Genomic DNA, 24492 nt, shown 5'->3' on the forward strand with positions numbered 1-24492 from the left:
CCCTTGCATTTCTGCCATTGCCCCAGTTCATGCCTGGGGAAGTCTGTGGAGCAGAGCTGGCCTCAGTGTAGAGCTCAGTACTAACTCCTGCAGGGCTGCACCGGCATTTGGCAACTACCAGCAGAGCTAAGCAATGATAAATAATCTTTGTCTTAAGATGCTGAATTTTGTGATTTTTTTCTTTTAGAATTATTATGGCAATGGCTGACTGATGTAGAAAATCATAATCTCTTCATGCTTCAGTTTCTTCATCTGAAAATGAGGACAATAACAGTACCTACTGCAAAGAATTTGGGGAGAATTAAATGTGTTGATGACAGTAAAGGGCTAGATGTGCTCAGTGCTTAAGTGTATCTATGTGAGGGTATCTGTTGTGGTTAGCTGTCTTTTCCCCAGGGGGGGTCAGCCCTTCAGGAACTCTGGAGTAATGTGGAGCCCCCGTTCAATCCCCCAGTGGTGAGACTTTGCCTACCCCCATCCAGGCCATCATAACCAAGCAGAGGAATGGAGAATTGAGACCAATAATTTGGCACCCTAGGCCAGCTGCAGCCACTCTGAACCTACCCTCATCAAACTTTTGGGCTCTAAGGATTTCCTTTCTTCTAAATCAAACCATACATTTAAATCACTTTTTAAAGGCTTGGTGCACTGGCTCACATCTGTAATCCTGCACACTGGGAGGCCAAGGAGGGTGGATTTCTTGAGCTCAGGAGTTCTAGACCAAGACTCAATCTCTACTAAAAATAGAAAAACTGAAACAGGAGGATTGCTTGAGCCCAAGAGTTTGAGATTGCTGTGAGCTGTAATAATGCCACAGGCCTCTACCCAGGGCAACAGAGTGAGATTATGTCTCCAAAGTAAAATAACTTAAAAAATACATATTTTGTCCAGTATTTAGGAACTTAGCAATGAACAGTCTGTCCAAGCTAGGCGGGACTTATGTTCACACTGCCTGGGAGCAGCAAAGGGCCTGAGGCAGATGTGCTACACTGACTATGGCACTCACCAGAGGGCAGCATGGAGCTGATGAGGCCCAGCATTTGGGACTGATCTGCAAGAGTGCTTCAGGAGCTGGCCCACTCCATGCAGACACCTTTCCTCTGAGGGGAGCATCTACAGCTGTCTGGACGTACCCCCTCATCCTCACAGTCTCTCTTTTGCTGTCAAAGATGAGGACCCTGTCCCAGAGCCCAGTTCCTAGCTTCTGTCACAGAGAGGAAGGCAGGGAAGTCATCTACACATGGGCCACAAAGTTGCTGACCCTGCTGAAGATGCCCAGTATGGCCTAGTTTGTGCTCACGCCGCGTGGGGAGGTGTGCAGCCCCCCACCACATCAACATGGATCTGCGCACGGTCAGCCAGCTGGTGGAGAAGGAGGCCAGCCTCCTTCCAGAGTGAAGGGATAGTGGATGCCAGCTGCAGATTAAAAGCACCCCAGCCTGGGGCGCCAGCCTGGCATTAGGGCCTGGCATTTGAGGCTAGTATTGAAGGGCCCCAGGTATTCGTGACAAGAGGAATTCAAGGAGGACTTGAATCCTGCTGGATGAGGAGGTCCCAGAGTGGAGCCCCGGTAGGGCTCAGTGTCCTCAAAGATAGGGCAGACTGGTCCCTTTCTTACCTTCTGGGGATTTCTAAGCCCTTTCTTTTGGGATTGTGCTGAGCAACGTGATTAAAAGATCAAATTGCACTCTGGTTTGCAGCTCTGGTCTTTTTAGCTGGAAGGGAGCTTGGGATGTTTCTTAGGGCTCATTTCTGGTTAGTGTGGGGGAGGAAGAATAATAGCTAAAATACTTCCAACCATGACAATTCTGTGTCCACCCAGGACTCCCCCTGCCGTTGGAGAAGAGGTAGCAGGGAGCCACCACAGTCCCTCAGCTGCCCACACCTACCAAGCCCAGGCCACTGTCTTCAGCACTGTACTCTATGAGAACATGAAAGATAGTTTATTGAATCTAAACTTCTCCATTAAAGTCTTTAAACATAAAAGCTCTGTAATAAACATCACAACTTAGTGTTATCTGTCATATAAATAAAATATACACTAAGATGGACATTGTCTATACCATTTGGGCAGAATGGGAACCCAACTCAGCCAATTAAAAAATACAAATAGCCTGATGGCAGTTGGTGTCACCTGGTAGAACCAGCATCAGGTATGTAGAGCATCCTGCCAGCCCCTCTCTAGGGCAGTGATGTGCGGAAGTGGATCTTCTTGGCTGTTTCCACATCAGACTTGGCAACCAGGAACCGCATCTTCCTCCCCCCATGTCGGATCAGATCCACAGCTCTGAAAGGGAGGAGGGAGGTGAGGCTGGTATCAAAGAGCCCCAGGCAGGGGTTGCTGCAGGGCACCCAAGCACCAGCCTTTCCTGCAAAACTGAACCCTCCCCAGCTGCCGCCTGTGTGTGGGACTCAGCAGGCTGGTGAAAGCCTAGTGCAGGCGTCTGATCCTTTCCTCCCCTCTGTGGGGTATCTGGGAGTAGGGCCAGGGGTATGGGGATGGAGGTACCTCAGGTAGCTGACCCCTGCCAGGTGGCTGCCATTGACCTCCAGGATGCGGTCTCCCAGTGACAGCCGTCCATCAGACGCCGCAGGGCTGCCAGGAAGCAGGGTCTGGATGTAGAGCCCTGGGGTGCCCAGGGGCGTGTGCTGGGGAGAAGCAGAAGCCTCAGGGCTCCGCAACCTGCTGACACACAGCAGTCCCCTGCAAGAACCCCTCCCGCCCGCCCATGCCTGGAGTGAGGCCATGACATCACCACTGTTTCCTAAGGTCCAGGACAGACCCAGCCTGAGGATGGAGACCAGGGACCGCAATAGCCATTGGACAGGTTGTTTCTGCAGTCCCAGCTATAGTGGGCCACCCCCTCTCCTGCCACAAAACCACACAAGCCATGGCAGTCTTTCTGTGAACAGAAGGAACCAAGGCAGACTGCAGGGGTCCCTGACCACTCACCATCCCATCGATCAGGCCCATCCCCAGCCCCGAGGGGCCTCGCTCCAGCTCAACCTCGAAGATGTAGCAGAAGTCCTCTGTGCTGGAGCTGTGGCTAGAGGGGGCCGCAGGGTCTCCTGGGAGGGCAGGGAAAGGTGGGCAGAGATGAAGGCATGGGGCTACGGCTGAAGCTGGCACCTGACAGGATGTCCACTTCAGTTGCCCCAGAAGTGCTCCTGCAGCTCAGGAAGGCACCATTTGGGCAGAATGTGGACAGCAAGCCTGACAATTGGAGTCAGGATCTGCCTGTGGGCCACAACCCACGTGCCTGGAAGGGGCACCTTGGTCCCTGCCCCATGGCTGCCTGGGAGGGATGCTGGCCCCTTACAGGCCAGTGACTTCCTGACTCCAGGCCTGTGTGGTTCTAGTGTAGCCTCCTGAGTGGTCTCTGCTGCCTTCCTTCCCCTGCTCCCTCCATACCCCAGATGGTGACCCATGTCCATCCCTCCTAAAGCCTCCACTGCTAACCAGGCCCTGACTCAGAGCCCAGCCAGCCCAGCCTGAGTGCCTCGCTGGGGCCACAAACCTGTGCCTTCTCTCTCCTAGGCCATGCTTATGCCCTGGGGCACCTGGGGCAGCCTCTCAAGCAGTGCTCGGGTCAGGTCCAGAGCTGTATCCCACACACCTGAGCAGGCAGCCACCTCAGGCCCAGCTAACCCAACCTTCAGGCATACCCCAAATTCTACAGGAGCACCAAGGAGTCCTCATCCCTGTAGGACACGCCAACTGGGCCAGGGCTGGCAGGGGCTGCTTTTCCCTCAGGCCCTCCCAGCCTGGCCCAGTTGCCCACTCACTGAGCACACAGACGCCCATGCACCCTGCCACAGAGGGCTCCATCCCACCTCCTACCAGAAGACCTTCCTGGCTGCTCTTGGCCCATCTTCTCTGAGCACTGAACCACACCAGCATAATCAGTCTTGCAAAATGACCCCTTTCTTAAGTTATTTTTTGTTCCCTCTGACTTTACCAGTGAAGTCTAACAACCAGTCTTAACTAGCTTCTCCACAGCACTGATCATCCCTCACCAGCAGCTGACTCTTGAATCAGACCCCTCCCCGCCAGGAAGACCCCATGACTTCAAGCCCCCACACAATCTGACCCACAGCCCCCTGTGAAAGCCCTTCTCTAGATGGATTTGGATTTGAGTATTTCTCCCGACAGATGTCTTCTTGCATTAAGATTTCTTTCTTCCTTGGCAATCTCCATTTTTTCAATAATTGGATCTTTGTGTGGTGAGTGACAGAACCTAGTCTGGACCCCTTTGTGTGCTCAGTAACACTATCCCAGCATCTCGCCCTCCACCCTACGCAGGAGTGATTCTCAGTGGCTTTCTAGACTCTTTTTTTTTTTTTTGTAGAGACAGAGTCTAACTTTATGGCCCTTGGTAGAGTGCCGTGGCCTCACATAGCTCACAGCAACCTCCAACTCCTGGGCCTAAGCGATTCTCTTGCCTCAGCCTCCCAAGCAGCTGGGACTACAGGTGCCCGCCACAACGCCCGGCCATTTTTTGGTTGCAGTTTGGCTGGGGCTGGGCTCAAACCCGCCACCCTCAGTATATGGGGCCGGCACCTTACCGACTGAGCCACAGGCACCACCCAGCTTTCTAGACTCTTAATTCCAGGTCACAGTGACTATTGAGATATGTCAGCCCTAGATGACCAAGCTGTGGCTTGGCAGGGGTTGAGTTGCTTGCACCCCTTCCCATCCGGCCAGGGCAAGGGCAGGACCCAGCGGTTGCAGGCCTGAGCTTGGGAGTCCTCACCATCTGGAGCTATGCCCCAGGGACTGCTGGGCCCGTTCCTCTGCCCTTCCAGGAGTGCCTTTCCACAGGTGCTGCTGGGATCTGAGCAGTCAGGGTCCCCAGGTTCGAGGCCAATGGGGGTGCTGGGAGGTGTGAGCAGGCACGACGAGTCAGTGTGCAGGGGCCCAGCCTGGGAGTCCCCTCGGCCCCTGCAGCTGGGCTGCCTTCTAGGGGGTTCTGGTACCCAGGGAGCCCCCGCCAAAGGAAGAGAGCATGATGGGACAGCTTCTGGGGCTGCCTTGCCTGGGTCCCTAGGAGCCTCCGGGCTGGTGTGCTCTGCACCCTGGGGGAAGGAAAGAAAGAGCTCAGACCCAGGAGGGCAGCTGGTGGGATGGTGCCCTCAGGTGAGGGAGGGCTCCCTTGTCTGAGGTCATCCCAGGGCCACCAGGCTGCCTGGAGCATGAGGTCAAAGGACTCAGGCAGCCTGTGCCATCTGAAGAGCCCTGAGAACAAGGGGTCTCCCCCACCATCAGCACATGAAGGGGGCCAGGACTCCAGGGATTCCAGAGCTCAGATTGCGCCCCCAACCCTGCTTCTGAGCTGAGCTGTGCCTACCCCCACCTTGGCTGTCACACGGGGCTGCTGCAAGCTCTCTACAGAGCAGCCCTGGAGCCTGGCCCAGGGCCCTCCCATCCCAGGTACCTCAGGGCCCTCTGGCTGGGCAGGCCCACTGCCAGGGCTGGCCTTGCTTCGCAGGCTCCACAGGAAGTGGCGGATATAGAGCAGGTGCTGATAGATGCTATCATCCAGGCAGTCCGCTTCTAAGTCCACCTGGAAGCCCTCACTCGGCAGAACGATGGGTGGGGGGTTTTCATAGGACTCCAGGACATCCTCTGCAGGGGATGGTGTCAGCCATGACTGGCTGCAGAAGAAGCTGCCCTCCCATTGTCTGGCTTGCCAGGTCCCCTGACCCACGTACACAGGAGGGTGGGATCCTGGCCAGGGTGACTGCCCTCAACCTGGCTCTCATCCCTTTGGAATGTCCAAATGTCTCAGGACTAAGCATCAGGCCCTTGTAGTCTGGACTCTCTAGTGGCATTGCCCAACTCTCAGTCCCACTGAGCTGCTCTACACCAGGTCTATCCCTGCCACACTTGGCTCTGAGGGCATCCCTGGTAACAACCTCTGCTGAGTTAGACCTCAGCTCCTCCCCAGGGCTCCCAGGGCCTGTGCTGACTCCATCCCTGTACACATCACCCAGGATGCTAAAGGCCTAGTGGGCAGGCTGGTCTCTGTCCACTAGAACATGAAGCTCATGACCACTGCAGCCTTAGCTCCCGGCACAGAGCACCAGAAATGAATCAGTAAAGGGGGAGGTGACACACAAAAGGCAAAACCAGAGTCCTTTTCGGAGACAGTCTCTAGTCCAGGCCCAGCTGCCAGGTGGCTGGGTGGAAAGATGGCATCAGAGCCCTAGTTATCCGTGTCTCCCACAATCCTCTACTTCTTGGCTTTCTTTACGTGTTGTAATATACGTGATGCTAATGAAGCAAGAAGTGTAATTTATAACTACCAAGGCACACCTTATTTATGTATTACACACCCACATACATACACAAGCCCTGTGTATAGATGTGGGCATGCGTGTGCACACACATGGCACATGTACATAGGCACGTTTCTTCATGGGTTGCAAGGAGATGCTGTCCCATCCTGGTTGGCTGCCGCTCTGGCGAGGCCCGAGGCTCCCTGAAGGGAGGGGGACCTTTGACCTTAGCCTGAAGTTTGGAACTTGGGCATGACTCCCCTCCTTGATCCTAGCCATGGAGGTCCCCAGGTAGGGGACAGATGGGCAGAAGCAGGCCACCTGAGAATGGATATGCCAATGCACCCTCAGTCTCAGGCTCCTGCCCCTGAGCCAGGGACTTACCTGACTTGAAGGCGGCAGGGCTGTCCCGGGCCCCCGGCTCCCAGGTACTCGCGGGGCCCATGGCCGAGGCCAGCTGGTACTGAGTCAGTAGCCGGTGCAGCTGTGCTGGGCTTAGGGCAGGGAAGGCAGCCCGTAGGGCTGCCCAGCTCATCTGAGTGACAAGGAGAAGCTTATGGTCAAAAACCTCCAGGCACCCACATGTCCCCTTGGTATAGCCCCACTCCCAGGGAGGGTCTGTCCCATGGTGTACTGAGGATAGCCAGCCAGGGCAAGGATCCGGGCCCAGCACGCCTGGCATCCATCTCCTCCCAGGGAGCAGTGGGCACACCAAGGACCAGTGCAACCAGCTCAGTATCATGGCAGGTCACCCTAGGTGTCTCATGGAGCAGCCACTGCTGGCACAGGCTGAATGGGCGCACAGAATCCCTGCCCAGTGAACATGGCCTCCTTTCCCAAGGGCTAGCTTACACAGCCCTGCAGCAAACTGGGGAGGAGTCACACTGGATCCCCACCTTGAATGGTACAAAAGAAATCAAGTAGGTTAAAGACATGGCTGAAAAGCAGAAACTTTAATCATTCAGGGGACAGGGACTTAAAGAAAGGATGAATTTGTCCAATGAAATTAAAACGTCTGGGGCCAGGCGTAGAGGCTCATGCCTATAATCCTAGGACTGTGGGAGGCCAAGGTGGGTGGATTGCCTGAGTTTACAGATTCGAGACAAGCCTGAGCCAGAATGAGACCTCATCTCTAAAAAAAAAAAAAAAAAGAAAGAAAGAAAAATAGCCGGGCATTGTGGCGGGCACCTGTAGTCCCAGGTACTTGGGAGGCTGAGGCAAGAGAATCGCTTGAGCCCAAGAGTTTGAGGTTGCTCTGAGCTGTGATACTACAGCACACTACTGAGGGTGACAAAGTGAGACTGTCTCCCCCTCAAAAAAAAAATAACAAAATGTAAAACATCTGCACCAGGACCTCCATCACCATTCCTTTGGGACCCTCCCAATCTCCTGGAACTCATTTCTTCTGGTCTTAGGTTTATTCCCTTATTTCTATGGCAGATCCTCTAGTAACTTCCAGAAAAAGGTACATTGCAGGGAAACTGCTGGCCCTACTGAGTAAACAATGTCTTCATTCCACTTTCACACTCACTAGCAGCCTGGCTGACAGAGAATTCCAGACCAGAGGCGGTTGCAGAATTTTGGTAGCAGCTCCTCTGTCTCCTGACCCCCCTGCTGCTCTGCAGAAGTGTGCACAGTTCTGTTGGCTGCTCTGCAGGAGGCCTCCTGTATTTGCTCCCCTCCAGAACCCTGCAGGTGCCTTGTGCCACACTGCTCTGAAACTCTGGGATGTGAGTCCTGGTGCAGGTGCTCTCTTCAGCAGGGGACCAGTGCTTAGGTCCGGGAAGCTGTCTGGAGCTGGCTGTCTTCCTTCCTGGCCACCATCTCCTATCTGCTCTTTCTGGACTCCTACTGTTTGGATGCTGGTCCTTTAATCTTCCTGCCTTTGCTTCCTCTTTCTGTTTCTCCAGTCTCACTGCTGTACCTCCTTGTAACACACTCGCTCAGCCTTGTTGCTCTGGAGTATTTCACTGTGATAAAGATCCTCCCTGCTTTCTTACTATGCTCTATTTCTCCATTACACTGTTGATGAATATGTGCTGTTCCAGTTTGAGGAAACTGTGAAAGATGTAACTGTAAACACCCCAGACAGGGTGCCATAAGATAGGAAGTGAAGCGTTTTGATAGGCAGAACTGCTACAAAAGAGCAGGTGCACACAGTCAGCTTCCATAGATCCTGCCAGAGAGCTTTCCCAAGGGTGACCCTCATTTATAATGCCCCCTGTGATGCATGTGACTATTTGAATTGCTATACCTCCTCACCAATGCTTGGTGTGGGCTTTTTTTTTCATTTTAAACATTCTATGCTTTGAGGCTTAAAACACTTAGATTTTGAATTTCAATTCTGATGATGAAGTTGCTCATCTTTCATGCGTAGTTTTCCTTTCTTATAATCTCTTTTCAAGTTTTGGTATCAAGGATGGATTGATATGTAAAAATGAGATGGTATTTCCTCTTTTTCTAGTTTCTAAAAGAAGCTAGGTAATAATGGCATTATTTCTTCTATAATGTTTAAAATAATTAACCAATGAAACCATCTGGGTTTTGAATCTTCTTTGTAAGAAGGTTTTTTGTTTGTTTGTTTGTTTTGTAGAGACAGAGTCTCACTGTACCGCCCTCGGGTAGGGTGCCGTGGCGTCACACGGCTCATAGCAACCTCTAACTGTTGGGCTTACGCGATTCTCTTGCCTCAGCCTCCCGAGTAGCTGGGACTACAGGCGCCTGCCACAACACCCAGCTATTTTTTCTTTTTGTTGCAGTTTTTGGCCGGGGCCAGGTTTGAACCCGCCACCCTCAGCATATGGGGCCAGCGCCCTACTCACTGAGCCACAGGCGCCGCCCGTAAGAAGGTTTTAAAATAATAGATTTAATTTATTTAATTTATTTTATGCATAAAAGAAAGATTTTTTATTTCCTCTTGCATCAGTTTTAATATGTGTTCTTTTTCTTTCTTTTTTTTTTGTGTGTGTGTGTGTGTGTTTTTTTTTTTTTTTGGCCAGGGCTGGGTTTGAACCCACCACCTCTGGCATATGGGACCGGCACCCTACTCCTTGAGCCACAGGCGCCAACCATGTGTTCTTTTTCTAATTTGTCCATTTCATCTAAAATGTCAGATTTATCCGTATAAAGTTGGTGATATCTTCTTACTACTAATTCTTTATTTTTTTTGAGACAGAGCCTCAAGCTGTCACCCTGGGTAGAGTACCATGGCATCATATCTCACAGCAACCTCCAACTCCTGGGCTCAAGTGATTCTCCTGCCTCTGCCTCCCAAGTAGCTGGGACTACAGGTGCCTGCCACAATGCTCAGCTATTTTTTTTTTTTTTTTTGGTTGCAGCTGTCATTGTTGTTTGGCGGGCCCGGGCTGGATTCAAACCCGCCAGCTCAGGTGTATGTGGTTGGCGCCTTAGCCGCTTGAGCCACAGGCGCTGAGCCCTTACTACTAATTCTTAATGTAAAATCTAAATGATGTCCCCTTTTTGATTTTTGATAACAGTAATCTGTGTTTTTTCACTTTTTTTTAAATTAAACTTTTTAGGCTGGGCACAGTGGCTCATGCCTATAATCCTAAGACTCTAGGAGGCTGAAGCAGGTGGATCACTTGAGCTCATGAGTTTGAGACCAGCCTGAGCAAGAGCAAGACCCCATCCCTAAAAACAGCCACGCATTGTGGTATGCACCTGTAGTCCCAGCTACTTGGGAGGCTGAGGCAAGAGGATCACCTGAGCCCAAGAGTTTGAGGTTACTGTGAGCAATAATGCCATAGCACTTTACTCAGGATGACTAAGTGAGACTGTCTCAAAAAAAATAAATAAATAAACTTTTCAAAGAACCAACTTTTGGTTCTATTGCTTTTCTCTGCTATCTATGTGTTTACTATTTTACTGATTTTTGCTTTTATCTATCGCTTCCTCTACGTTCTTGGGTTTTGATTTGTTGTTCTTTTTCTCACATCATGATCATTCATTCTCAGCATTATTTTCTAATATATACATTTATGGCTATAACTTTTCCTCTTAGAACTGCTTTAACTGCAGCCCAAAGGTTTGATACTTTGTAGTTCATTGTTGCTGATCAACTTAATGCAGCCAGGTAAGCTGCACAGGGGTAGGTAAGGTTTTGGTGAGGCTTGGGTGGCTTCTGTTGATCCTTATCTCAGAGTTTCAACTTACTGAGTTGAGAGCCTGGTGTTTACTACTTAAAGGGTCCTAAATTCTAATCTTTGTCTCCTCAGCATTATGAAACTACCACAAATTCCACTCTGCTTTTCAAAGCTTTTTGTTTAGTTTTAAAGCCCTACAGGTTCAGATTTTTGGCAAATGGCTTAAGGGGAAGGTTTGCATGCATTTCAGGCCCCTAAAACCTCTGAGTTTGTCTCTCTAGCCTGTGAGATGGCCAGTGCTATTTGACTTTCTCTTTCTCCAGCAGTGGCCTCCTGCTGGGACAAAGCTTGAACTCTCAACCTCACACAGAACCTGCTTCCAGAACAGCAAATGCCCCCAGGGAGAAGGTAGCAAGTGAATCTCAGTTCAGCTCTTTGTGGTTCTCCCTCTGCAGATCTGTACTTCTAATCCTTCAACAGCTCTCAGATGCCTTTAAACAAATGACTTTTGTATTTTTTCTGGCTGTGCAAGTTGTCCTCACTAGAGCTACAGGCTCATCCCTATCCAGTCCAGGCAAGCATTAGTACTATTCAAAATGCCCATCAAGTTGTTCTTCTCTTTAGCCTCCATTTTTTCAACAATTTCCAGAGGTATCTCCTAAAAATTCTTGAGCCTTTTGGCGGTTTCCTGAAAACTGGGTTGCTTCTCCCAAGTCAGCTTTCTCAGATCAGCTAAAGCAGCTGCTATTTACCTTTTTGCTTTCTAGCTTCCAAAATAGTATTGCCTTCACCTCTTCTACTATATTCTTTGTCCTATGGATTAATGCCATTAAAACACATTGCTTTACTTTTGTTTAGTGATATCTTGGGAAAATAAAATTCAATTCATGTAACTCTGCCATACATATCCAGACATTCTCATTTTTGAAATTTTTTATAGTAAGTGCTTCACTTTTATAATGAAAAAAGTAACTTTAAAAAAAAACTTCAGTAAAATATATAGTTCCTAACACATAATAGATTTGTGATATTTGCTGAATGAATAAACGACACATGCTCTGTGACCTCTGCTTCAGCATCTGTAGAACAGGGATAACACTCTGTCCACCTCAGAGGGCTGCTGTGGGGATTAAATGAGGAAGTACAGGCAGAGTCTGTAACACTTTACAGTATCTTTTGTCATTACTCATAATGATACTGACAGGACTTGCAAGTGAGAGTTTGTATGCTTTGATGCTTGAGTAGTGGACTGCTCTGTTTTTGATACCAAACTGAAAAGGCCATTCTGCCCTTATGACTTTTGGGTTAAGCTGGCTACTCTGGAATCAGCTCCGGGGTTTGCTTGGAAATAAGCAAAGTATCCACATTATATAAGCTTTATGTTCAAAGGCACCTTCCCAGACAGCACAGAAAGCAGATTTCCTCTTGGTCTTTCCTATAGTCTCTCTCACCTTTACCCAACGCGTGATTCAGGTCTTACAGGCAAGAAGAGAAGTCATCAGTCTGATTTCCATTGATTTTCTGTGCTGACTGTGTCAGGGGAAGGTAGGAGTGGTGAGGGCATGTCAGTTTCCTGCTGCTGCTAAAACAAATGACCACAACGCAAGTGGATCATCTCACAGTTGTGTGAGTCTGAAGTCTAGCATGGGTCTCACTGGGCCAAAATCAATGTGTAGGCCAATCTTTGTGTCTTCTGAGGCTCTGGGGGAGGATCTGTTTGCTTTGAGAATTCAGTTCCTGTGGTTGTAGAACTGAGGTCATATTTCCATGCTGATTATCAGCTGGGGCCATCCCAGCTTCTCCATTACATCACTCGGCTCAGGGCCCCTCCTTCACCTACAGAGCCAGCCATAGGGGCCAAGTCCCGTTTCCTCCTTCCATCCTTCTCTGATCAATCATGGACTTGACTAGCTAGGCTGGGCCACCAGATAATCCATGGTCCTCTCTTCACCTCATAGTCCTTAATCTTAGTCATATCTACAATCAGTCCCCTTGGTCATATGGGTACATGTCAACAGTCCTGGAGCCTGCACACAGACATCTTCAGGGCCACTATCCTGCCTACTGCTGGGGTGGACAGCTGTGGAATGGAAACAACTTCACAAATTATCTATAGAGCATTTTAATTTTCTGGGACCTAAAGCCAGGTCTCTGGCCCCCTGATCTGGTCTGTAAGCCAGTGACCCAATTGTGAAAATACCTGGACTCTATCCCCACTACACTCACTGCGTCTCCTGAGCCACCTGTGCCTCCTACCTGCACAAGCTGGGCCCTGGGAGTGGCCAGGAGGTTGAGGGTACAGGAGAGCTTCCGGAAGAAGTGCTGTCCAGCCTCCTCGAAACCAGCGCTCCTGGTCCACTCCAGCAGCTGTTGCAGACGGGCACAGGCCTGGACACCTCTGGGCCAGTGAAAGCAGCTCAAGGAAGGGCCTGGGAGGGAAGGAGAGCAGGAAGGTGATGCTCTGGTGACTGAGGGCAGGAAAGATATGAAAACTTGTAGCAATTTTCAAGGCAACTGACCAGCTCAGATCTCCCTGTACTCCCAGCAGCAGTCCTTGGCTGAAAGTAACTAGTGCCCTGACCCCCAGCAGGTGATGGAGGAATGTCAGCTCAGGAAAGCAGGATAAAAGGTCAGAGTCTTTAAGGCTGGATATTCTTGGGTTCCACCCTGGCTCTGACTGTTGTAAGATAGTCTGATGACTTCTCTGGGCCTGTTTCCTCCCTGTCACAGGAAAAGGGACCCATGCAGATCTCTAAGCTATGGCCTTTCTGAAACCTGAAGGGACCATAGCTCCCACAGGACATGCTCTGAGGGACATGTCCCACCTTTGGGCCTTAGCCTCCCTCCACCCCCATTATGACCCCAGACCCTCAGAAAACAGGATTCCCCAGCCATGGCAGAGCTGTCCCCCAGGAGTCACTGTAGGAACGAGTTCCTAGAGCCCACCCACTGTGGGCACTCAGCCCTCACCCCTGTCGAGGAGCTGGTTGAGGAGCAGAGTGCCGGAGAAGAAGAAAAGGTAGGAGAGCATCTGTGAGGCCACCTCAGGGTGCATCTGCAACTGCCGCAGGAGGTCCAGGGCCGCCTGGTACACGGACACGACGCGGCGTAGCTCCTCAGGCAGCTCAGGGGCAGAGCTCCAGCTCTCCCTGCATTCTGTTTGGAATGGGGGGCATTCCAGAAGGGCTGGGAGGCAGACGTACAGGGACTAGGGGCAAGAGAACAACAGCCTCTCCAGGGCACTGCCAGCTAGGAGGGAAAGAACCCCGCCACCCCACAGCACCCACTGCACCAGCTGTGGCTCCTTCCTCTGTCCAGTGGGGAAAGCACATAAGAGCTGCCTCCCAGGGCTTCTGGGAGCAGAGACAGGATATGGCCAGGGCATCTGCTAAGCCAAAGGCTCAAATGACATTGGGAGACACCCAGAGGCAGCACTTGGAGGGGTGGGGCTCAGCCCAGGAGATGATGCCACTCCCAGGAGAGCATCTCCTGTACTCTCAGTACCCCCGAGACACTCACAGCTGCTCAGAGACAAGGAGACCAGTGGCACCTCTGACACCAGTGGTTCTGGAGGGCAGCAGCACCACAACTCTTGTGCCTCACACTGGGCCTCTCTCTGACCCTCAAAACATGGAGGGAGGCAGGGGATGTGTTTCAAGGGGCAGGATTGGGCAAGTGAGGGGCAAGCTGGGAAAGAGCCGTGCAAGGGCTGCACCTTGGAGATGTAGTAGACGCATTGCTGGAAGGCATACAGCACCACCTCCTCCAGCATGGCCATGGCTTCCTCGCTGGCCGTCAGTGTGCAGGAGAACAGCGACTCCTTAGATCCTGCGGGAAAACAATAATACCAATGGTCACACCCAGCCACAGTGGGCACACACCTGCCGGACACCACTCTGCCATCCACCAGGTCCCCCTGAAAGTACCAACTGACACCTTCACCAAGCTCACCTCCATGAGGTGGTGAGCCATGGTAAACTAGCTGACCCTAGGCTGCGGAAGTGCCCAGAGAGACATGCCTGCGCCCTCCTGAGGGGCAGAGTCTCAGGAACACAGATGCTGCACAGGCAGCTCCATGCCCCCACAGACCCCCAAGTGGGTCAGAGGCTTGTTAACCCACATGTACAAATGAGTTTTCTGTCCTGACCAGCTGTGCCTGGGATAACAGGTTCTTATCCCCTGCCCCACACCCCACTTCGCACTTGGGACACAGGGCAAAGAGTGTCACTCCTTAGAGTAGTATCATTCTTTCAAGACAAAAGAAACCCATACCACCTTCCCCTCATGCAGAGACACTGCTGGGAAGGTGCTGCTGAATCTTTGGCCAGCCAGATAGGGCTTGGCTCTGGGTAGAAAAAGCAGGTGCAGCTGAGACTGAGACAGTGGGCTCAGGGGTGGCCCTGCCACCAGGGTTGGAAGAGGGAATCAATGGATTCCTTCCCTTTGGGCAGGGGGTCCCATAAAGCAAGAGGCCCTGACCAGGACGAAGTCTCACCTTGGTGCCTTCCAGAACGTGAGGGGACACCCTGGTGGTCTCAGTGGGTGGGGTCCCACAGGCTCTTAGGAACGGACCCGGATAGGACACCAACTGTCCTGCCTCTGCTTCTTCATCCCCTCAGATCCTCACTTACTCCTTATATGGAGGTGTGAACCATCAAGTGTTTCCAGAAGACAAACCATCAGGACCTCCTTTCAGGCCCATGACGGGGACTCTGGTCTGCAGGACATCCTGAGCTGGGCCTCCTTCCCACAGGACCAGGCTGCCCTGTTGCCAGGCAGATTGCTAGGGGATCACCAGCAACTCAGAGGTGCAGAAGCTGACCTCCGCCTCAGCCAACAGCCACACAAAGCACGTGGACATGTTTCCACTATCTTCATTTTGCTGCCCTGCCCCTATCCACCAAGCCCACTCTGCGGGCTCAGTCCCCCAGAACCACCAGGTCTCTTGCTAGGGGCTGGCCCAAGGAGTCTCATTTGCTCCCTGCAACCTCCAAGGGCAGCTGGAGGAGACCCAGGGCCTGGGGGGCAACAAGCTCTTGGGCTCTTTACCAGCTGCAATGCTCCTACCTTCCTTTAGAGAAATGCAAGGCTGGTCCAGACCACTGACCAGAAGGAAAGCCAACCAAACAGATCCGCAGCTGAGCCAAGACCTTGTCACCTGTCATAGGGCCACAGGTGGGGCAAGTGCCCTGACCACAATTGGCTCCCTGGGGCAAGGGGAAACACTGAGGGAAGAGAGAAAGGAGCTGTGGGGATGGCAGGAAGGGCAGGCAGGGCTTGCATGGGATGGAACCTCCAAGATGCTCCTGCCTGTGGCACCAGCTCCACCGGGATTTCTAAGTCATTGACACCCACAGGCCTTTAAGAGGACCCGCAGGCCTGCAATCCCTTCTCCACTTCCTATGACCCTAGGATTGGGCACCCCTCGGGGCCGTGAGGAAACAGCCCTGCCCCACAAGATAAAGGCACTGAACCTCAGCCATGAGGAGAGAATACTGGAGAATCCTAAATGGATACAACAAATGCCGTCTCCTCCTGAGATGGGCGGATAAGGCCTCCTGGGTAACAGCTTTGGACAAAAACATGTTTGGGGAATGATGAGATAACAGCCATCTCATCAACTCTCAGGACATGACAGATGTTTTTAGAATTCTTCCCAAGACATTTCCTGCAGAAGGTCGGGGGCTACTGACCTCCCCTTCGCCCTCTGGTGGATGCTATTTTCCTTCGGGTTGTCCAGCTCCTACTTTGCTCAGGATGTCCAGACCCTGTGGCATCCCTCAGAAAAGTGGTCTCCTGAGAAAGGCAGGGTGGGCAGGAGCTCACTCCCTTACAGCCATCAACTGGGCTCAACAATATCAGGCCCCTGACCAAAAATAACTTCCTCCCCAAGACCATCAGCAGTGGCTAAGGCAGCCAGGGCAGCATTTCTCATGGAAAGCAGCCAAGGCAGGTCCCCAGACAAGGCTCAGCTGACTACAGCAGTGGGACAGATCTCTGACATAAAGCTGCTTGGAAAGGGCGTCAATAGGGTACTTGCCCAGAATGTGGAACCCAAAAGTCTTGGAGGTGGGGAAGCCAGTGCCCTGAGCTGGATCTTTCTTTAAAAGCCAGGACAAAAGGGATTTTGCCTGTTATCGTCCCCCTGAACTGGCCTTGGCCCTGGAAGATCAGCTGGGGCCCAGGTGTTCCTAGGCCAATGTCCACTTCAGAGGGAGTCTCTGCCACTTTAGAACCCTCCTGCTGCTACAATACTGGCCTGGGCAGCTGAGGCCCTCGAGGATACCAGTGCTGGACTCCAGAAAGGAGCAGTGCCCTGGGGGAGGCCTAAGGGGCCAGATGCCTGGATGTGGCCCTTGCTTTGGAGACTTATGCAAGTGCAGTCACTTAGGTCACATTTTAGAGTGGGGGGAAACCAGAAGAAAGATTTGCTTTAGACCTAGCCCTGTGGACTGGGAGAGGCTGCCTTTCCCTGGGAGGTCCATTGGCTGCCTTGCACATCTGCCTAAGAGGACAATATCAAAGACCACAGGCCTCAAATTCCCACCAGGACTGGGGAGGATCCATGCTGAGAGCCACGCTTTCCTCTATGATCCACAGAAGCCCAGGTGCCCAGGCCCTAGAAGCACCCAGAAAGGTCCCACCACCCCCTTCTCTGTGGAGAGGGGATAAGAACCCCCCACTGACCAGAAGTAGCACAGACAGATCCCAGCTGACTCTGCCTCCCTCACAGCATGCCCTCAACCCACAACCCAAGACCCACTGTCCACCCCCACACAGGGCCTGAGGATCAGCCCCCAGAAGCAAAGCATGATCCTAACCTAACCACATTCCTACCATGTGGTCACTGCACAGATGCCTCAGCCCCTCCCTCTTAGCCACCAACAGCCCCTCCTCAGGAAATCTTCTCCATGGGGCACAGCAGGGACTCAACATCCATGATGAAGCCAGGCCCAGGACTTCACACTGGCCTTATGTGCTCGTAGCTCTTTGAGTTGGAGCCACAGCTGTCTCCTGGGGACACAGCTGAGTACACAGAGACACTACACTTCCAGCAGACCACATCTTGAGCACCTTGGCCAGGTCCCATCTGGCTCAAGGATGCCTCGAGGCTCGGAGACACAGTCTGAGGGCAGCTCTCAATGTGCCAGGGCCTCCCAAGGCAGGGCCACTGAGCCATGTCTGCTCAGGATCCCCTATAGCACCTGGAAGGGCCTGAACAGCCTGGAGCTCCACAGAGGTGGGGGGCAGGGGTGACTACGGCAGAACAAAGCCATGTAGGGGCAAAGCTAAGACTACCCAAGTCCCTGAGGGCCTGTCCTCAAATGGTCCTGTGCTCCCCTCAGCTCTGTCCCAGGTCTCCAGCCCTTTTCCAGGCCTAGCCCTGGGGAGACACAGCCACTGAAATCCTAACCCAGCCTCAATGCCCAGCCCCAATGCCACCTTTGTGAAGCCCTCCCAGACTGCCCTGGTCAGGACTGCTCTCTCTTAGTGCTTTTAGAACACTTCCTGCTATCTTTCGGAAACCCCCAAATGCATGTTTTCCCACATTCAATCTCTGAACTGACACAATTTACTATTTCACAATGATGACTGGCAACATTCTTTCTTTCTAAAATCACAGCACACCTTATAGGGACGGTGGCCCGCTGCATTCAGTTCCTGTGTCTCCACTACTGAACGACCTGCATATCCACCCCACCCCACCTTCCTGCAAGCCGAACAGAGTGGGGATGCAGTTGAGGTGACGCCACCACTCAGAGCACATGTGATGAGGGGATAGATGGGGTACCCGCACACCATGGCTGAGAGGTCCCAGACCCACCCAAACCACCTGTGCTGGCTCCCAAACAACTGACACGTGCCAACCAGAAGCTGAGAAAGCCCTGCTACGAATTCATCCCTGTTATCAAGGCTGGCTCTGGCAGAGGACACTGAGAAGCTATCACGCTCACTGGGCCTGGGGGCACCGGTGCGGCCACCAGTAGCACCAGCCGTACCTGTGACGTCCAGCTGCTCCTCCATGCTCTGCATGTAGAGTGGGCATTTCTGCTGGATAAAGTACAGGAGCTCGATGGAGTTAGACATCCAGAAAAGAATGTGCTGCAGGTCTGGAACTAGGTCAGCCATGGTAAAGCTGGCCGACGAGATGGGCTCCTGGCTACCAAGACAGAAAGACTGAGTTACGCTCGGCCCCAGCTCCCAGGAAGGCTGAATCTGCTTCCTTGTCCACATAAAGAGGCTCATTTTAATGCACACTAATGAAAACAACTACCACTGCCAAGCTAACAAAGCTAGGCCGAGAAGTTACAAATACACCTGTGTACCCATTCAGCATCCATCCATGACACCCAACAGAATAGCGGCTTCTACAAACCTACCAGAAGGACAGCCATTGCCAAGGCCATCAGCAAGGAACCCTGGTAAGTAAACTACTGTAAGTCGTCTCTCTTGAAATCAGATCATAAAGTGGCCATGAACATTCAAAGAGAGACTGTGCAAATTTGTGTGTGCACATGTGGGTGGGTAGGGGAGATACAGTCCAGAGTTTTTATTAATAGATCAAAAAGCATAAGTTTCAGGTATTATTTAAGTTAACAAAGTAATTATAAGAGGAAACAGTAAGGGAACTACTCTGGGAGGTGCACAGGCAAGACTAGCTACCTTTACTACAGTGGGAGTCAGGGGGTAACATGGGTGGGTGGTGGGTGTGGGTGAGGCAAGAGGCCTAAGTGATGCCTGTTACTGGAAGGTGCAGAGGGGTCTTTCGAAAACCCCAAACTGAACTGACTCAGCTCCCTGAGGCTTCCTCTGAGACTGCATGAGGGGGCCAGGCCAAGTTTCCACCACAGCACAGTGGGTTCCTTATCTCAGATACATTGTCACTCTGGTTAATTAACACAGAAGGAGCTCAAGCCTGTCCTGCCACCTCTAGCTCAGTACTCCCTTTCTAGGAAACAGTGTCAATGTCAGGGCCACTGGCCTCCCTCACTAGCAACCTCCAGGGCTGACTTCAGAGCTCTCCAACCACTCCTGCATCTCACGGGACCAGGGCCAGGGTACATCTCTGCCCACTGCCCACCTGGCTACCTTGTAATTTGAAATTGCCTCTCCTTGTCCTAAACTGGCCTCTCGTCACCTGAGAGATGGATTTGGAGTGGTTAGGTGGAAATCCTGCACAATTCCTCATTTTTTTTTTTTTTTTTTGTAGAGACAGAGTGTCACTTTATGACCCTCAGGTACAGTGCCATGGCATCACACACCTCACAGCAACCTCCAACTCCTGGGCTTAAGCGATTCTCTTGCCTCAACCTCCCGAGTAGCTGGGACTACAGGCGCCCGCCACAACGCCCAGCTATTTTTTGGTTGCAGTTCAGCCGGGGCCGGGTTTGAACCCGCCACCCTCGGTATATGGGGCCGGCGCCTTACCGACTGAGCCACAGGCGCCGCCCCCTCATTTTCTTTTCTTCTTCTTCTTTTTTTTTTTTATTAAATCATAGCTGTGTACATTAATGCAATTATGGGGCACAATGTGCTGGTTTTATATACAATTTGAAATACTTTCATGACACTGGTTAATATAGCCTTTACTGCGTTTTCTTAGTTATCGTGTTAAGACATTTATATTCTACACTTAGTAGATTTAACATGTACCCTCATTTTAAAATGCCAACTGCATGTCTCCCTCACAAGATTACTGTCTCCTCAATGTGCCAGCTCAGTGCTAAGCTGTTGGACAGACTTTGGTGACACCTGGGGCAGAGTTCTCACAGCTCAGCCGATGCGCTCATCCATACATTTCCACAGGCCCATCTGGAGGATACTTTTTGAGATGTGTACCCCTCAAGCAGTCAGCAGACAGGGTCATCCATAAACAGATGACACCACCCACAGCTGACCCAGGTTTGCCAAGGTGAGAAGGGCACCCCTGATGCCTGACCCCTGCCTGGCACGGAGGCTTCCCACCACCTCACTGTCCCTTCCTCGTAGCATTCTTAGGGGCAAGCTGGGGCACAGCTGTCAAGTTGCCAGAGTGACTACTGTATGCCTAGTACTGGGAGTCTGTGCACAACCTGGGGGTCCTGGAGAAAGAACCAAACCCACAGGAAAGGCCATGGGATCTATGAGCAGCTGGTTTGTGAGGCCAACAGAAAAGGACCAAAGCTTTCTCCTCCTCCCTGTTCCTTTCCTAGCTGAGCAGCCACTGGGGCCAAGGGGAGAGATGCAGGCTCTGTCCCAGACCATCCCTGGTGCCTGAGGTTTGGCCTGTTCTCTATGATGTAATTTCACTTTTGTTCACAATGTCCCGCTCTCTCTGTCCCACTCCTGGGGAGGGAAGCAGCTGGCCTGAGATGTTCTCTCCTGCATCTACAGCTAAGTGGATCTGCCAGGGGCCAACCCCTGCACGCTTATCTCACGCAGAGCAGTGTCTTTTCCTTTCTGTTCGCTCTTGACACTGGCTTGAATTACACATATGTATGCAGACAGGCATAAAGAGTTTTATATAGTTTAAAAAAGATTAATTCAGCTCTTTAGATCCTAATTTCATTTTGTTCTCAACATTTATTGCCCTTCTCAATTTCACCCAGAAGTCAGAGGGTAGACATGCCTCTATCAGAAAATAAGCCGCCAGGCTTTGCCAGCAGGAGTTTCAGTATCAATGCAAGCATGGCCAGCATTGAGTGGATGTGCCACCTGCCAGCTCTGGGCCCAAGGAATGACAGAGAGTCAGCCCAGCCTGCCAGGGCCTGTGAGAACAAAGGAGAGGGCCTGGTGGGAAAAGAAGAACTTGTGTGAGCCCAGAAGTCCTGATGAAACGAGAGCAGAGAGGGCACAGGGCACTCTGACAGAGCACTGGGGGCAGAAACTCAGGGGCCTGGGCAGGGCGCCCACCCTTGGGCAGGAGGAGAGGGCAAGGGTGAGACATCTCCCGAGTGGTGGTAGGAGGGGAATGGCACATGTGGCCAGTGCACTGGAACCTGCTCCTAGTAATCACAGCAGTGGGAACACACATGCATCACCTGGGGAGCACCAATGGGTGTGCAGGGATGCTGGGCATGCCTGCTGTGTCCATTAGGAGAGGAAGGAGGCAACAGTGATGGTGCTATAGACACAGCATGCCACAAAAAAAGACGTAGGTTGAGCACATCTACTCATGTGGAGAGGTCATAAGTAAGAAAGCAAACCACAAAACAATTCATCAGGTGTAATCTCACTGGGTTAAAAAAAAAAAGAGGGGGGGGCGCGCCCACAAGCCCCAGCAAGAGAGTAAGAGCAAGGGAGGGATGAAATGTGAGAGCTGAGAGCAAGTGAGGGATAAAAAGATACATATGTTAGAAGTGGAGGGGTTGGGGGGAAGTGAAGGGTTTCCTGTGTAATTAAGTATCACTCCTGTTTTGACCTTGAGAATGTGTGTAAACAGCAAAAGGGGAATCCCACTGGGGACACCATGGGGGCAGGAAATCAGAGCTGAGGACAGCGGGACTGGACACCAAGAGGCCACAGTGGCTGAGATGACCAGGGCATGGAGTGAAGCAGGAATCACAAGCAATCAGGTGACAGGCAAAAACATGGGAGAAAGGGAACAGAGTGTCCAAGATGTGGCAGAGTCTGGCAGAGCCATGTCAGACATCAAAAGACCAGGAAGAGGGGTTCAGCCTCTTGGGAAGGATGAGAATACAGGGTGGAGAGAAGAGGCTGAGGCTATGAGAGGCAGGGCAGAGGCAGGGTGAACCTGCCAGCACTGGGCCAGAGATGTCTGGAGGCCAGAATGTTACAAAGACAAGAAACCTATTATTTCTCGTGGCAAAGGGAAGGCATTGATGCTGAAGGACAGATGCTAGAAGATGCTGAGGGGGCCGTGCTTGCTGGTAGAGCAGGCTGCAGGGTCAGTGACACGTCTGCATGTCCTCAACCACCTACTGAGCCTGTATCCTCGTTCTGTTTGGAGCAATTTTATTTGGTGGCAAAATTTGAAATTTGCATGAGGAAGTGTACCTGCAGGGTCTTTAGGAATCTTGCTTCATGTATACATCATGAGTGGATGGCTGCTGCCTGTGGGGTGCTGCCTGATGCCCAGCACCCGACCATCCTAAATTCTAGAATATTACAAAACCCAAAACACATAAGGGCCCAAAAGGTGGATTGTTCAATAAATTTGGCCTGAGCTGCCTTTGTACCTGAGTTCTCGCTCATGGACCTGCAGCTAACTCAGATGGCAGACACACTGCAAATCACGGGCCACAGCCTAACTCAGTGGGTGGACACACTGCAACTCACAGGCCACAGCCTAACTCAGTGGGTGGACACACTGCAATTCACGGGCCACAGCCTAACTCAGTGGGTGGATACACTGCAACTCACAGGCCACAGCCTAACTCAGCAGGCAGACACACTGCAACTCACGGGCCACAGCCTAACTCAGATGGCGGACACACTATAACTCACGGGCCACAGCCTAACTCAGAGGGTGGACATACTGCAATTCACAGGCCACAGCCTAACTCAGTGGGTGGACACACTGCAACTCACGGACCACAGCCTAACTCAGAAGGTGGACACACTGTAACTCACGGGCCACAGCCTAACTCAGAGGAGGGACACACTACAGGCTTGACAGGAGAATATTCCGTTTAAAGAGCTGTGCCCCAGCCAGTTGCAGGAGTGAAGCCCTGCTGAGTGGAGTGAGTCTCCTGAACCTCTCCTTCTTCTGCAATTGCCCGATTCGAGAATGATTCTTTCCTAAACAAAGCCTGTTAAATTTAATTTATGGAAAGTTTTTCTTTTAAAAGGATAAGGGACTGCAGGCTTCATATGCACACATGTAAATTATTTCTTATATATAAACGTGCGAGGCTTTGCTGGAATAACACAGGTACTTGTTGGGTACTGCCAGGAGCTCAGAAAAGAATCAGAAAGTCCTCCTTGAAGTCCCGCAGGGACTAGACCATGATGGTATGTGGAGGAAAAAAGAATGTGAAGGACCAGAAAGAATTGCCGGCCCTCAAAATTCAAACCTACTGCTCAGTTTTCCACATGGAAACATACACCAGCGCTGGGAACACTGCACCCACAACTGCAGGCACAAAGCTTTATACTGACACACATGAAGGGGCCGAGGCTGATGGTTCTAAAGCTGATTTAGGCTGAGTCAAAGGAAGTATTTGCAAAGGGATTCTGAAGCCAGCTGGGTCTAACAAACACAACAAGCCAGAACCTTCCGGGTGTCCCTTGTCTGCTCACACCTGAGCCTATGAAGGTGCTTCTGTCGACACAGCAGCCCAACCCCCCCTCCCACTATGAACACACAGAAATACTGGATGCAAAAGAATCAAAATTAAAATTTTGAAAGGATGAGAGGGAAGAAGAAGAAAGGGATTTTCTAGGGGGTGAGAACAAAGAGAAAGCCAGAGGCTAGGAAGAAGCTGTGGCTGCAGCCAACAGAGCTTTCAGCCATGTGGCTCCAGGAACTAGGGTGTCCACATGCAGATGAGGACACAAAATGTGGCCTTGGAACAAATTAGGGAGGACCTGGAACTCAGTCCCTGCATAAAGCCCACAGCCTCCACCTCCTGGGCCATCTTGCCTTGTAGGTAGGTAACAGAGAGAATAAAAGGTCACCTGTAGGAAAAACTAACCCTTAGGCTCGCACCACGCGATGGTCACACAGCCAGTGAAGAGGAGGAAATGAACACCCAGAAATGCCAGCAACAGGTGCAGACCTGTAGGACCCAGGACCCCGGGTGAGCAGTGGCGAAAGCCATCCTGCCAGAGACTTCCACAGCCAAGCCCACAAAAAGCCAGCAGAGAGGACCAACCACTGGGCCAGGTACACAGGCACAGCCTGCAGCCCTGCACTTTAGAAGACTGAGGTAGGAAGATCGCTTGAGCCCAGGAGTCTGAGGCTGCAGTGAGCTGTGAAGATGACACTGAACTCCAGCCTGACAGAGCAAGACCCTGTCTCTAAATAAGCAAACAAATAAAACCACTCGGTGAAGCTGAGCTCACACTGAAAAATGCCCTGCACCAGTGAAAGTGCCAAGGTAAGGGAAAGTCAGAGGACGCAGTGAAGAAGACAATCACCCCACCAAAAGAAAAAAGACATGACCAT

General features: G+C 51.7%; 1 protein-coding gene across 7 annotated transcripts in view; it reads right to left on the reverse strand.

The window, feature by feature from the left end:
• RADIL (Rap associating with DIL domain) overlaps positions 1–24492 on the reverse strand; it is a 119873-nt gene continuing 95381 nt past the window's right edge. For 5 of the 7 annotated variants that reach the window (XM_053556884.1, XM_053556883.1, XM_053556882.1 and 2 more), the window contains 10 exons: positions 18383–18543; positions 14098–14210; positions 13353–13590; positions 12639–12811; positions 6664–6814; positions 5436–5626; positions 4755–5076; positions 2954–3069; positions 2510–2649; positions 1–2287 (listed from right to left, as the gene is read on the reverse strand). In XM_053556884.1, coding sequence (XP_053412859.1) covers positions 2182–2287; positions 2510–2649; positions 2954–3069; positions 4755–5076; positions 5436–5626; positions 6664–6814; positions 12639–12811; positions 13353–13590; positions 14098–14210; positions 18383–18543 — 1711 coding nt within the window. In that variant the 3' untranslated portion in view covers positions 1–2181. Of the gene's footprint in view, positions 2288–2509; positions 2650–2953; positions 3070–4754; positions 5077–5435; positions 5627–6663; positions 6815–12638; positions 12812–13352; positions 13591–14097; positions 14211–18382; positions 18544–24492 lie in introns of those variants that run through there. The other 2 variants (XM_053556885.1, XM_053556887.1) reach the window with 2 other exon arrangements.

This window comes from Nycticebus coucang, chromosome 12 (assembly GCF_027406575.1).
Source record: "Nycticebus coucang isolate mNycCou1 chromosome 12, mNycCou1.pri, whole genome shotgun sequence".
Taxonomy (NCBI): domain Eukaryota; kingdom Metazoa; phylum Chordata; class Mammalia; order Primates; family Lorisidae; genus Nycticebus; species Nycticebus coucang.